The sequence below is a fragment of the Schistocerca cancellata genome, chromosome 2 (assembly GCF_023864275.1).
Source record: "Schistocerca cancellata isolate TAMUIC-IGC-003103 chromosome 2, iqSchCanc2.1, whole genome shotgun sequence".
NCBI classification, from domain to species: Eukaryota; Metazoa; Arthropoda; class Insecta; order Orthoptera; family Acrididae; genus Schistocerca; species Schistocerca cancellata.
Genome location: NC_064627.1, coordinates 442,615,308 through 442,629,632, shown reverse-complemented (window position 1 = coordinate 442,629,632; position 14,325 = coordinate 442,615,308). Strand labels below are relative to the sequence as shown.

Here is a 14,325-nt window from a genome sequence, read left to right as displayed (position 1 = left end):
AAATAGCAGCAGAGCTGGTACATGACATGGCTGCTTTCACAGGTGACTTTGCCTCTGATGGAATGGGATAAGCCTGCAACAGGACAATGTCCTGGATAGGTGAATCAGTCAGGTTTTGCATCTATGTCTTCCACAGAGTTATAACCTCTGTGGCTAGGAGTTAGGAGTGTGAATGGTATAGGGGTGGAACAGGATGTTGTGTAGGTTGGTTGGATAGTGGAATACCACAGTAGTTGGGATATGTACTACCTTGGACAGGATATTCTTCACTTCCGGGCTTCATGATAGATGGTCATAATTTCAGATTCTGTCAGTCCCTATCCCTCATAAACATAGTACTACAAAAACAAATCTTCTTGGCACAGGCACCTCTGCTAGATACTGTCACTGATCAATCATCTACCTAAACTACACCTCCCAATTTAGATGCCTTGCCTTCCAACACCTGAAAGAGCACTCCGGGCACCATTTCCATAAATTATCAAACTTATTGAGATCATAATGCCACCTTGGGACACCACTACCTACCAACAGCTATCCTAAGCCCTGAAAACCCTGTTGTCAACCCCTCACCCTTCATAACACTCAGCCTCTACTTTATAAACTTTTCCATTTACCACATCCTCTGAAACTCCCTCCAGAAACTAAATTTAGAACCTAAAAATTCCAAAAACATTGTTATCAACATATCCACCACAAATATCTATCCCACAGGAGTATCAGTCCTAAGCAAAGGCTCTGCCTTCAACCCCACACTAAGCTCAACCATGCTGGACTCATCCAAGATCCCTATAGTGGAAAGACTTCCTCGCTACCAATAGCTCCAACTAAGCCAAACTAATCCTACCACTGAACCTCACCTGTCCCACTTCATGTGCCTATCAAACTGTGACCTCATCCCCTCCCACCTAACCAATCTTGGTCACTTTTTAGGAATTCCTTACCTCTAACTTAGCCACTGGTCCCTTCCCAAAAATACAAAATTCACAACAGAAGAAAGAACAGCCATTCGTACCTTCCCTGCAGACAAACGTGCTGCCACAGTAATGATGAATCACAGTGACTTTCTGAAAGAAGGCTTCCCCAACAGTCTGAATCCTCCACCTACAAGGTCTGCCATAGTGACCCCATTCCAGAAGTGCAACATAACCTCCAGTTCCTACTCTAGTCCATAGGCCCATCCCAGGATCTCTCTCCTGAACCCATATTACTCCTCATCCCAATGATCTCCACATACCTACCTTCTAAATGCTTCCCAAAATCCACAAATTTAAAAATGCTGGACACCCCCATTGTAGGTGGTTACTGTGCATCCACTAAATGAATCTCTGCTCTTGTCACCCAACACTTCCAACTAATTACCCATAGCCTAGCCTCTCATACAAACCAATTCCTTCACCAACTCACTTACTTAATGGATCCATACTTATCACTGTTGATACCATCTCGCTATTCTTCGGCAACTCTCACGTTCATCGCCTTGCTGCTGTCAAAGACTACCACTTCCAGCATTCTTTTGTCTCAAAACTCACTAACTCATTCCTTATACACCTTACCAATTACATCCTCATTCACGACTAATTCTCTTCAAGGGGAAAATGTACACTGGTGTCCAAAAATTGAAGCAACAAATGGAAATTCTGCAAGGTTACTTTTATTTTCCAACAAAACGGTATAAACAGGTGATAATATAGCAGAAATAATGTAATGAATACAGAATACGAACAACTGCAACAGTCATAATGATAGACAAAAATGTTCATTTTTTCCAACTTAACGAATTTGCACACACATTCCAACAACTTGTTAATGTTCTCAGTATAGGGTGTGACCACCTGTGGCAGCAATACAGGCCTGACAACATTGAGGAATGCTGTGAATGAAGTTGTTAGTCTCCTGCAGAGCTGATCACAACTCTTGAAGCGTGGTTGGTGGACACTGACATGATGCAACCTATCTCTCTAGTGCATCCCAAACATGCTCTACAGGATTCAAATTAGGAGAGTGAGTAGGCCACATGGTGTGTGCAATATCTTCCATTTCCAAGAAAACATTGACAACCCATAGTCTATGAGGTTGAGCATTATCGTCCATCAGTACGAAGTCTTGGGTCCACAATGTCTTGAAACAACCACACAAAAGGTCCCACGATCTTGTCATGATACCTGACAGCAGTTAAACCTTCCCAATTCATCTATATAATTCCATGAAGAGCTGTTTGAGTGATCAATGTAATCCTTGCCCACACCATCAGGGATCCTCCTCGATATCAGCCTTTTTCCACAATATTTGGGTCCCAAAATTATGTTCCACATTCCCTCCTATGCGAATGCATTGAGGATCACTCTCCGGACCAAATCAGGACTCATCAGTGAAAAGAACATTGGCCTACTGTTCGACTGAGCAGGTGGCTTGTTGACGACTTCACTACAGACGTTCCCTTCTGTGAAGATGCATCAGAAGTACACATACAGCAGGTCTATGACAGTAAATGCCATTCTGCTGAAGCCTTCTGTTCACCTTCTGCATCGATACAGGCTTCCAGTAGATGCTGCAAGGTCAGGTGCCAGTTGCCATGCAGCACCAAGGCGCTACTATTAAGCCCTTACAGCCAAATAATGGTATTCTCTCTCTGATGTCACACATGATCAGCCTTGCTCTGGTCTTCGGTATACAGTTTCAGTCTCTATAAATTGTCACCACATTGGAGAAACAACAGAATGATTCACAATAAGTCATCAGGTGACATCAGCGTGTGACTTTCCTGCTTCCATTCTTCCTATGGCCCTCCACTGCAGTGAGTCTGGTAGGCATCTTCTCTATGCCATACTGCACTGTCTGTGACTGTGTACACAGTGACTGTGGATGTGGGACTATCTGGCAAACACTATACCATTTAATGGGTGCCCTGATGTCATTCTTGGAATGGTTGTCCATTGATGGGAATGCCATCTTCATTCATTGCCATCTTCCATGCAGAACATGATCATAAGGACATCTGCTGACAGTCTGCATGATTATATCATGAATTAGACACAGGATGGGGAAACAGTGGTTTGTTGCTTTGATTTTGGACACCACTGTAAAACAAATCTGTAGCACAGCCATGGGCACAGCACAGCACCCTCCATGCTGCTCTGTTTATGGGCCACCTAGAGAAAATCTTCCTAGCCTCCCAAACCCCCAAACCCTTGTCTGGTTCATGTTTGTTGATAATACATTTATAATCTGATCAAGGACCAAGATGTCTTATCCTCATTCCTCCAAAACCTTCTCCTCCATCTGATTGATTTGCTCTTTCTCAACCCAATGCGCCATCTTCCAGGACATTGATCTCCATCTCTCTGATGGCACAGTCCATAAGTCTATCAATATAAAATCCAACAACCACCAATAGTACCAGTACCAACTGTCATCCCTTCCACACAAAAAACACTCCTATTTAACCTTGAAGACACAATCCCAGTGAATATATCCTCATACATAAAAAAACTTCAACAAATTCAAGAGAATCTGCAGGACTGAAGCATAACAGTCTAGAAAATGTTAATAAACACAATTTAGTATGTTGTTCTTAATGGGGATACAACATCAGTGGGAAAATGTTTATCAGCATATGTCACCTGAGTGCAATAAGGCCATCATTTTTTGTGGTGATATGAAATTTTTTTTATGAAATGCGGGAACAGTTTCATATGATCAGCACTAGCTGCCAGCTGGCTGTCTGCTTAAAACCTGCAATGCAATATATGTAAGTACACTCCAAGAAAACTGTGCACAAATTATCAAATTGGGAGGGACATTGGTAGATGTGACATACACGTACAGAGAAACAATTGATTACAGTTTTAAAAAAATTACATGATTTATTCAAGAGAAAGAGCTTCACAAATTAACCAAGTCAATAATGCATTGGTCCATTTTTGGCCTATTGCAAACAGTTATTCAGCATGGCATTTATTGATAGAGTTGTTGGATATTCTGCTGAGGGATATTATGCCAAATTTTGCCCAATTAGTGCAACAGATCACCAAAATCCTGAGATGGTTGGAGGACCCTGCCCGTAATGCTCCAAATGTTCTCATATGGGGAGACATCCAGTGACCTTGCTGGCCAAGGTAAGTTTTAGCAAGCACAAACACAAGCAGTAGAAACTCTTGCCATTTGTAGGCAGGCATTATCATGGTGAAATATAAGACCAGAATAGCTATCCATGAAGAACAACCAAACGACCTGTAGAAGATCATCAACATACTGCTGTGCTGTAAGGATGCCATGGATAACAACCAAAGGCATTGTGCTAAGAAATGAAATGGCATCACTGCTGGTTGTTGGGCTGTATGGTGGGTGACAGTCAGATTGGTATCTCACCACTGTCTGAGTCATCTACAGATACATCTTCGGCATGGAATCTCACTGACTGGAGTAGAACTGTCTTCAGTGATGAGTTCATGAGTCCTGCTTCAAAGTGAGCCCTGATGACTAGTGACAACATGTCTGCAGACGCTCCAGACAGCAGTGGGATATCAACCCAATTGTCAACTGCCTTGCCGGCCAGTGTGGCCGTGCGGTTCTAGGCGCTTCTGTTTGGAACCACGAGACCGCTGCGGTCGCAGGTTCGAATCCTGCCTCGGGCATGGATGTGTGTGATGTCCTTAGGTTAGTTAGGTTTAAGTAGTTCTAAGTTCTAGGGGACTGATAACCTCAGATGTTAAGTCCCATAGTGCTCAGAGCCATTTGATCCATTTGTCAACTGCCATACTGTTCCATAACCAGGAGCAATGGTCTGTTGTGCCATTTCATTTCATAGCACGGCCCTTTTGGTTGTCATCCACAGCACCCTTACAGCGCAGCTATACATCGACAATATTCTACTCCCCATATTGTTGCCCTTCATGGCAAGCATTCCTGGGCTTACATTTCAGCAAGACAATCCCTGCCCTCACTTGGCACGAGTTTCTATTGCTTGTTTTCATGCTTTCCAAACCTTATTTTGACCAGAAATATCATCAGATCTCTTCCAAATTGAGAATTATTGGGGAATTATGGGCAATGTCCTTCAACCATCTTAGGATTTTGATGATCTAATGCACCAACGGGGCAGAATTTGTCACAGTATCCCTCAGAAGGACATCCAACAAATCTGTCAATCTATGTCAAGCCAAATAAGTGTTTGAATAAGGGCCAGAGATGGACCAATGTGTTACTGACTTGCTCAAATTGTGAAGCTCTTTCTCTTGAATAAATCATACATTTTTCTGAAATTGTAATCATTTGTTTGTGTGTACATGTACATCACATCTTCGGATTTCTGTCTCATTTCAATAATTCTTTCATGGTATATAATACTTTTATTTTTATCTTTTACTGTACAAGAAAAAATTTAAACAGTGGACAGCCCAGGATGACAAAACACCAATATTGGAAGGACAGATTGTTACTCACCATACGGAGGAGGAGTTGACTTGCAGGCAGGCACTATAAAAAAGCATATTACGAATGTTTAGCTTGTGGATTAAGTGCTTCATAAAAAGAAAACACACAAACATTCAGACAGGCACAACTCACACTCACACATGGGCACTGTTGTTTCTGGATGTTAAGGCTCAACTCAGTCATGTGTGAATATGTGTCTACAACTAAATGGCTCCTCTGTGTGGTGAGTAGCAATCTATCCTTTCCATATTGCTGAAAAAAGAATTTATTGTTTGACTATACTTTCAGTGATCAGCCAATCAAGTTAGTCACAGCTGTTAAGTGTCTACTAGTACTTGCCTGTCTTACAGCAAGAACAGAAATGATGTATGGACATAGTACTTTTTAGAGCAACATGTAAGATACAGGTTGTGCATAGCACTGAACGCACTGACCGGACAACAGTAATACAGCATAAAGAATAGACCAAGCACTCATTTGGGATCACTTAAATAATGTTGTTTCTTTGGTGGCTCACCGGAGTATACCATGGTGCCAACCCTGGTGGCCTCTATAAGTGGATCTGTGAACTGTATGAAAGTGCGCTCCCTGAAATCACACATGTCATGAGTGAAGATACACCACTCCTCCCCTCTAAGGGGTGGGAAAACCACATACAGATATGCATAAAAAACACCAGACATGGAAAAATGCATGGTACAGTAAAAAAGCACTGGCACCGAACAAGCACTAGTACCAAACAAGCATCGGTACCAAAATAGCACTGGTACTGTGAAAAAAGAAGAACATTGATCTCATAAGACACTGAGATTACAAGCCACAGGAAACACCAATGATGGTGCTGATGTCCGTTTTATCGCCTAATGACGGCAGCTGCTGCAGCATGTGTGGACAGGCACAGGTGAGTAAGGGTGGAAGCGATGAGGGGGTGGATAGGTGCACCATCCCCTCTTTTGTGAAAGACTATAGGGCAAGACTGGGGATGGCATCTACATAGTGATGCCTTGTCGAGGTCAGCAGTCAGCACCAAAAGCATCAGCAGGGGCATTGGAGACGATGGCCACAAAGGACCCAATGATGGAGGTGATAGCAATGGCTGTGGCATAAGGTGCAGTGGGGGCTGCGTTTGTGATGGCAACCAAGGAAGGAGGGGCACAGGTAGGAACCCCAGACAGCAATCTGCCAAGCAGTGATCCCTTCTGCAGCACAAACCAGACTATCTGTGACACAAGAACAGCCATCAGCAGTGGCAGATATGGGAAGGCATTGGGCTTTCCAGAACAGGGCCTGCTGCATGTGGCTGCAGCTGGGCAAAGTGATGGGACATCTGCCCACCAGGAGCATGCATGATGCACAGGCGCTAGCTCTGGCAATGGTTGATGATGTCAGGAATCAATTTCAGTGATGGCCGAAGCCACAAGCCCAGAGAAGTGTACCCAGCCGGAACTGTTGTGGAGGTGATGATGCAGCAGGTGAAGGAGGGTCCATGATTGGCATTCATGTAGTAGCTCTGCCAGGCTCTTGTCCCCTACTAGAGTGAAAGGGTACAAACTCAAAAAAATTGACTAAAGCAGCTTCAGGGAAACTGCCCGACATGTACTTCCAAAGAAACTGGGGGCCATTATCAGTATACACATTAGAGGGGTGACCCTCAATGGCAAAAGTCTTAGACAGAACCGAAATACTGGTTACCACAGACATGGATGGACAATGTGTCACTTATGGGAACTGGGAACAGCCGTCCACAACAATGAGCCAATACTGGTTCAGGAAGGCTCCATGAAAATCGACATGTAGACACTCCAATGGGAGCTTCTGTGTTCTGTGCTAGCCAGGGGGAGAAAGACACCCGCAGGGCCGTCTTTTGCCAAATGCAGTGACTGCAAACAGCAATAAGCTGCATAACATCCCCATCTATGCCCAGCCAATACACACACCAGTAGGCCAAAGCTTTGGTGTAAGAGGTCTCCCAGTGACTGACATGCAGAAGCTGCAGTACATTACAGTGTAAGGAAGTAGCAGTCACAACTCAGGGAGTAGATGGCCTGGGGACATTTTTGGCCAATCATGCTACACAAAAGCAAGAACCCAACTAAGGACAGGATCTGCAGTAACAGCTGCAGCACTAGTGATGGGAAAACCATCAAGTGCATTCTGGTTCTCAATATCTAAATAGAAACAAAGCAACTAATCCTTCTGAACACTAGGTTCAGCCTGATTAGAAGGCAAGACAATGCATTGACACTAGTGTGTTGCACAGCAGCTGGTAGTGGATCTGATAATGGTAACGGGAGAGGAAGAGAGCCCACCACAGCAAACGATGCCTTGTCCAGCACAGAAGCCAAAGGATTAAAAAGAGCAGTGAGCTTGTGATCCATGATTAAATGGAACTTAGAAGTATACAAGAAGAAATGAAATTTCTTGAGGGTGAAAACAATCACTAAAGCCTCCTTTTCAACCTGAGAATACTTCTGCTGAGCAGGAGTTAAAGCCTTAGAAGTGTAAGCAATGGGTTGTTCAGACCAAAAGGCACATTTTTACATAAAAGTGCATGCAGTGGCTGAGCAATTGTGGATGCACCTGGTAAAAACTTTCCTTAATGTAGGTTGACCATGGCAAAGCTGCGATTGCATCAACTTGGTGAAGTAATGACTTGACACCTGTGTGAGAAACCTTAAAACCCAGGTTTTAAAAACTCAGTTGATGGTTGAAAAAATTGAGATTTGCTAAGATTGCACTTGAGACCCACAGACTGCAAACACAATGATCAAAGATTACTAAGGTGGTCTCCAGTGGAAATACACAAATGAATTATATTGTTGAGGTAAGTGACGCAGCCGGGTATAGAGGCTGTCAAGTGTTCCAAAAAATCACTGAAAAACAGCAGGTGCACTGGTGAAGCGGAAAGGCAAGTGCTGATATTAGTATAGGCTGAAAGGTGCATTGTAAATGAGAAGGCACCTAGTGGCCTCATCCAAGGGGAGCTGGAGGTACACTTCCAGCAAATAAATCTTGGAAGAGTAGTGGCCACAAGATAATTTTGTGAGCAATCATCAAGGTGGGGCAAAGGCTACATATCTATCACAAACTGTGCATTAATCATGACACTGAAGTCACTGCAGAGGTGAAGCTTACCCATCAGCTTCTTAATGATGACCAGCTCATTCACTGGAAGAGGTAGGCCGAGTGACATCAAATGATGTCAGATGGTGTAATTCAGTCTTGACAGTAGGGCAACATGCCAGACATCTGCCCCCCCCCCCCCCCCCTTCCCCACATACACGAAAAAAGTCTTTTGTGGTTAGGGGCCTGAAAACTGGTAGTACAACTGAGCCCAGGGGAAAACAGAGATGAAAACTCTGAGCAGAGTGACTCCAGTTGCTGATATGAAACTTGATCTGACACTAAAGTTACTTCACCAGCCAAGGAGAAACCAAAAGTGATAAACACCTCTAATTCTAACAGGTCTGCTGTATGAGAATAACCCACGATAAGGAAGGGCAAACAACAGATTTGTAAGTTACAGAAGAAGAGAACTGACCAAGGATTGGAATCTGCTGTTTATTCCAGCTAACCAACTTCTGTGAACGCTGTGTGAGATGAGGAGAGCCCAAATCCACATACATCTGTGCATTTAGTAAAGTACTTCAGCTCCTGTGGACACTCACACTTTTAGTGGTTTATGAAACACACGCAAGTCAATAAACAGTCTGTTGGGAGAAACAGTCATTGTAGAGATACAGTTTATGTCCAATGGTACTACTGTGTGCAAAATACACACTCATGCAATGTGGCCTTTCTTTGGACACTTGTAGCTCTATGCGTGTTCATGTTGGATGAAGCAGTATGAGCAAGACAGGAGGAGGGCATGTGGCCACTGCTGTAATGCAGTGTACATGGTAATGGGTAATATGATAATATTTTTTGTTGTATTGTGCTCCCATCATTTTAACTTAGCCTCTTACACTGAGCTATTGGCACCACCATGGTATTGCTGAGAGAGAGATGCCAACTTTCTGCCACACACCCGCCAATGGGAGGACCAAGTGCCATCACTTGAGGTATGCAAGAGACTCAGCGAGGTAGCAGCCACAACAGCGAGTTGCTCTTTTGCCTGCCAGCTTCATTATCCTCTGGATGTGTCAACCAGTCCTTCCTATAGAGGACAAAATGCTCTTTTCATACCATGTGCAGTTCACTCTGTGACTATAGCCAGTTATCATGAATATTGTATCCCTCAGTGGTAATTCTTAGGAATAAAACCCATTTTTCCCTGAATCCTGACATTTCTCATTTTAAGTGAAGGGAAAATACTCTTGATGCCCACCTCAGTTTCTGATACCTGCCTGACATTTACAGACTGGAGTCCAAGAGTGGGATCTTTCCCACCATTTGATCCAAATTGATATTTTCCTGCTGATCCTATGTCTTGGCAACCATAACGATGCACAGAGATTTGATTCCGTGGGCCACTTAGCTGTTCACGCTAGAAGCACATTCGGGCATGACCGACAGTGTGTTAGGCAGTGATAGTCCAATCAAGTACACAAGAGCACCATATAGCCATGTGCCACTACATTGCATCCATGCCAGGGCAAGCTGCTAACAGTAGAAGAGTAGTTGCAGGCTGCACCACACTGTGCACTGCTGCTGAGTGCTGTAACCGTGCAGCAGCTTCTCACAGCTTGCCCCTGACACTCCAGCCTTCGCCACTCCTGATACCGACGCCAACACCACTGCCACCTCAGTGTATGTAAGTGTCACTGCAGTGCATTCTGCTAGTTAATAACTCCAGTGAACATCTGCTGACGGATATTTTCATCACCTAGAATAGAGCGAGATCTTTTTTTTGTATACATCTGTTCAGTTTAAATCCCAGTTTTGAAATCATGCTGGATTTATGGCCTTGCCAACGAGCAGAGAGGACCAAATTGGCTTTCAATGCTGCAGATGTGGCCCTGAAGGAGCCTTATAACATTATTTTACTGCAGCAGCATATAAGCAACCTTACCACTTGAAAAAATAGAGCTACAGGAACAGCTTAACATGATAAATCGTGAACGTGAAGCTAGAGTTGCTGAAAATGTGACAACTCCAAGCCCTTCAAGAGCCTCTAAAGTTCAAACAGAAAAGTTAGTGCCAGTCACTTCCAGCCATAACTTTTGTACCTTCTTTTGCTGGAAAGCCAAGCAAAAGTGTAACAACATTTTTGAAAAATGTCGGACACATTGGACATATATGCACATGGCCAGACCATTTATTGTTAAATTTTACCAAGCTGAAGCTTTTGGGTGATGCGCAAACTTTTGTTGAATCAGTAGATGCTTTGTGGGAAGCACTCACTTTTGATTTCTTGGCATAGGGGGTAGCAGAGCGTTACTCTGACAAGTAAAGGGTTAGCTATTGCCATGATTAGTTTCCACCCTTCGACAAAAAAAGCAGGGAGGCCTTTGAAGCATTAGCAGACAGAATTAGGGCAGTATCTTGTCACATGTACACCCTAGGAAGGTACAATACACATAATGAAGTGTTAATTGAAGAAGCTGATGTGAGAACAATTGATGTATCCATATATGGAATCAATCTACATATAGGGAGAGGCACAGGGAGAGAGGTAAAGGTAGCCTCCCCTATCTCCTTGCATGAAGTAGTAAGACTTGCTCTATAACACAAGGAAGTCTGAAGACCCACCCCAGTGTGTGCCAACAAAGCATGACATGTGTTCATTAATGACACAAATTTTCGGAGATGTGGGAAGCCCAACCATATGGGCAAGCACTACTGGGCTATCTGTTGTAAGAAATGCCATACTGTCGGACATGAATAAGATCACTGTCCGCAAAATAAGTGGCTAAATTCCCTCAACAGGTAACAAAAGAAATAGTCAGTCAGGCAGGAGTACTATTTCATTGGGAAACAAGTGTGGGGCCGGTTCTGACACCCACCATGAAATATATGAACCCAACAAAAAGGGAAGAGCCCACTGAGGTGGCATATTTAGTTTGAGAGGGGAAGGTCAGAGGGAAGAGTGTCAAAATTCTTGTGGATACTAGAGCTCAGGTTAGTGGTCTTTTTTTTCTAATAATGACAAGCATGTGTTAAAATCGCCATGGTACAATATAAGTGGACTTGGAGACAAGATAATCAGACATGCTGGTACTTGTACAATAGACCTGCACACTGAAGGGAAAAAGTATGTCTTTGATATGGAAGTAGTGAGGAAATGCAGATGGAAATTTGATATCATCCTGGGAAACAATCTTCTAACGTGCTATCAGGCTTGATAGATTGTAGGACACATGCTGTTTAGTTCAGTGACACAGACCACTGTCTGGACAGTGAGTGTGCGTCTCATTTGTGAGGAACCTGTGAAGGGAGGCCTACCTCACAAGCTTCAATGGAACCATGTAAATGCACATTGAAAACTATCATATCTGTAACAATCAGTGGTGGAACAAGAAAAGTTTCTGGATTTAAGTAAAAGACCAGGTACCACCAAGATCAAACTTTCTGGTTGACCCACTCATCAAGAACGATTTTCTCGACAGGTTGCAAATCCATGTTAAGAGAGGGCTACGTAGACCCAAAGTAAAAGGGAACAGGTTTCAGTTACCTGTGTGTGTTGACAATTTTGGTCAATGGGAGAGAAAACTCACATGGCACATTACAAGCCAGTGGCAAAGAAGTTATGCAAATAGAAGTTTTGAACCAGAAACAGTGTCAAGACAAAAATATCTGCGAGGAAGATTTGTGCACTAGCCACCTTGATAAGAAATCAGTTGAAAGAGAAGTTGGCACATTTTCTAGAGACAGTGCAAAATCTTTTGTATCCAATTTTAGAGAAATATGTGTGGTTATTCAAGGAATGGTGATATTTGCTAGTAAGTGACCTCATACAACACGAAATTCCCACAGGAGATGCTAGACCAACTGTGCAGAAGCCATATCAGTTACTTCATCATTTACAATCAGTTGTTAAAAGACATGATTCAACAGAAATTGGCTGCAGTGACAATTCAACACTCTGCAAGCTGCAAGCCTGTGGACCAGTCCATTTGTCATTGCGGAAAAAAAAAAAATAAATAAATAAATAAAAAATAAAAAAAAGGGGGGGCACCATACTTGACACTTACCCTCTGCCATGTATTGATGAGACCTTAGACAGGTTAGGAAATTGCAAATACTTTACTACCCTTCTACCCTGCCACATGTGTCCTGGGTACCATCAGATACTAATTGCACCACAAGACAAACCTAAAACTGCTTCTGTGATCCCATCTTGACTCTATGAATTCTTATTGTGCTTTTTGGTCTAAGAAATGCTCCTGCCATTTTTTCAGTGATTTGCTGACTTCTTATTGAGAGGTTTAAAGCCTACTATGTGTTTTGTGTATCTTGATGACATCATAATTTTGGTAAAAAAATGGAAGAGCATGCAGAAAGATCAAGAATTGCATTGTCGAGATTGCAAAGTGCACACTTGAGTTTAAAACTAGAGAAACATTCTTTTGCACGGTCACAGATTCAGTACCTGGGACACATCATTAGTACAGATGGAGTTAAGCCACATGAAGGCTAAATGAAGAAGTGGATAATTTTCCAACCCCAAGAAACGTTAAAGAGTTAAAATCTGTCCTAGCTTCAGCCAGCTATTATAGGAATTTTGCACAGGATTATGCTACAACAGCAAAGCTATTAACAAAATTACTAAACAAAGATGTAGTGTTTGAATGGACAGATGAGTGCAAAGTAGCAATAAGGAAAATTAAAGAAACTTTGACTAGATCATATTTACTAACATTCCAAAGTTTGAAAAACCTTTCATTCTTTCAACGGATGCATTATGGTATGGTGTCGGAGCTGTTTTAAGTCAGGAACATAATAGTGAGGAAAGACCAACTGTTTACACCTTCACACAAATGAAGTCAGCGAAACGACAGTGCTGTCAAGAAGGAGCTGCTAGCCTTCATGCTTAGAGTAAATTACTTTAAGTGTTACTTGTGTATGTGTCAGTTCCCTGTGGTTACAGACCACACTGCTTTAGTATGGCTGTTAAGTTCAAAAGGCCCCAGTAGTTGCTTGACTAGATAGACATTAAAATTATCAGGATATGATTACGCAGTTCAGCATAAGCCTGGCTGCTGGCACAGCAATGCCAACAGCCTAAGCAGAAAGTTTAGAGTTGCACAAACAGATGATGTTTCCACAGACGAACTGAAAGACTCAGAAGAGAGAGATGTAGAATGCCACCAGTATGCATCACTCTCTGATTTTGTTACAGAAGACAGTATACTGTATCACAAGACCCAATTGGGTAACAGAGTAGTAATACCTAAAGAATTGTAACAACAAATAGCAGCACAGTGTCACAGCAGTTTACAGGCCTGCAATAATGGGCAATGAGCCGTGAATGCAAGAATAGCCTTAGATTGGTTGAGAGGCTGACACACTGATGTTAGGAAGTATACACAAAATTGTCTGCCTTGTGCAAAAATGAGATCCTTCACCAAAGACTAAAGTTCCTTTACAAAAGTTACCAGAAGTATTGAAACCATTTCAAATTGTGGTCTTAGATATTTTCAGCCCATTTCCACAAAGCATTGTCAGTTATCAATCACTTTTCAAGGTATCTAATTTTGATACCACTTGTAGATATGACTGCTGAAATTGTTGCTTTTGCCTTTGTCAATCTCTTGGTATTGCCATTTGGAAGAGCTGATGCAATACTCATTGACCAAGGCTCAAATTGTAGGTTGGCACTGGTTTCACAAGTTTGCAAAATGTTATGAACCAAAAAACGGTGAACTATGCCCTTTCATCCTAAGGCCAATGGGTGCATAGATTGAGCGGACAAAATTATTGTTCAAATGCTATCATATTATGTAGGAA

At 42.6% G+C, this 14,325-nt stretch overlaps 1 protein-coding gene across 4 annotated transcripts in view; it reads right to left on the bottom strand.

Annotated features, from left to right (window-relative positions):
• LOC126161921 (cilia- and flagella-associated protein 300-like) overlaps positions 1-14,325 on the bottom strand; it is a 144,165-nt gene that overhangs the window by 96,580 nt on the left and 33,260 nt on the right. For 3 of the 4 annotated variants that reach the window (XM_049918091.1, XM_049918089.1, XM_049918093.1), the window contains exon 3: positions 5,446-5,478. The exons of the other annotated variant lie outside the window; for it this stretch is intronic. In XM_049918091.1, coding sequence (XP_049774048.1) covers positions 5,446-5,478 — 33 coding nt within the window. The remainder of the gene's footprint in view (positions 1-5,445; positions 5,479-14,325) is intronic. 4 annotated transcript variants of the gene reach the window in all.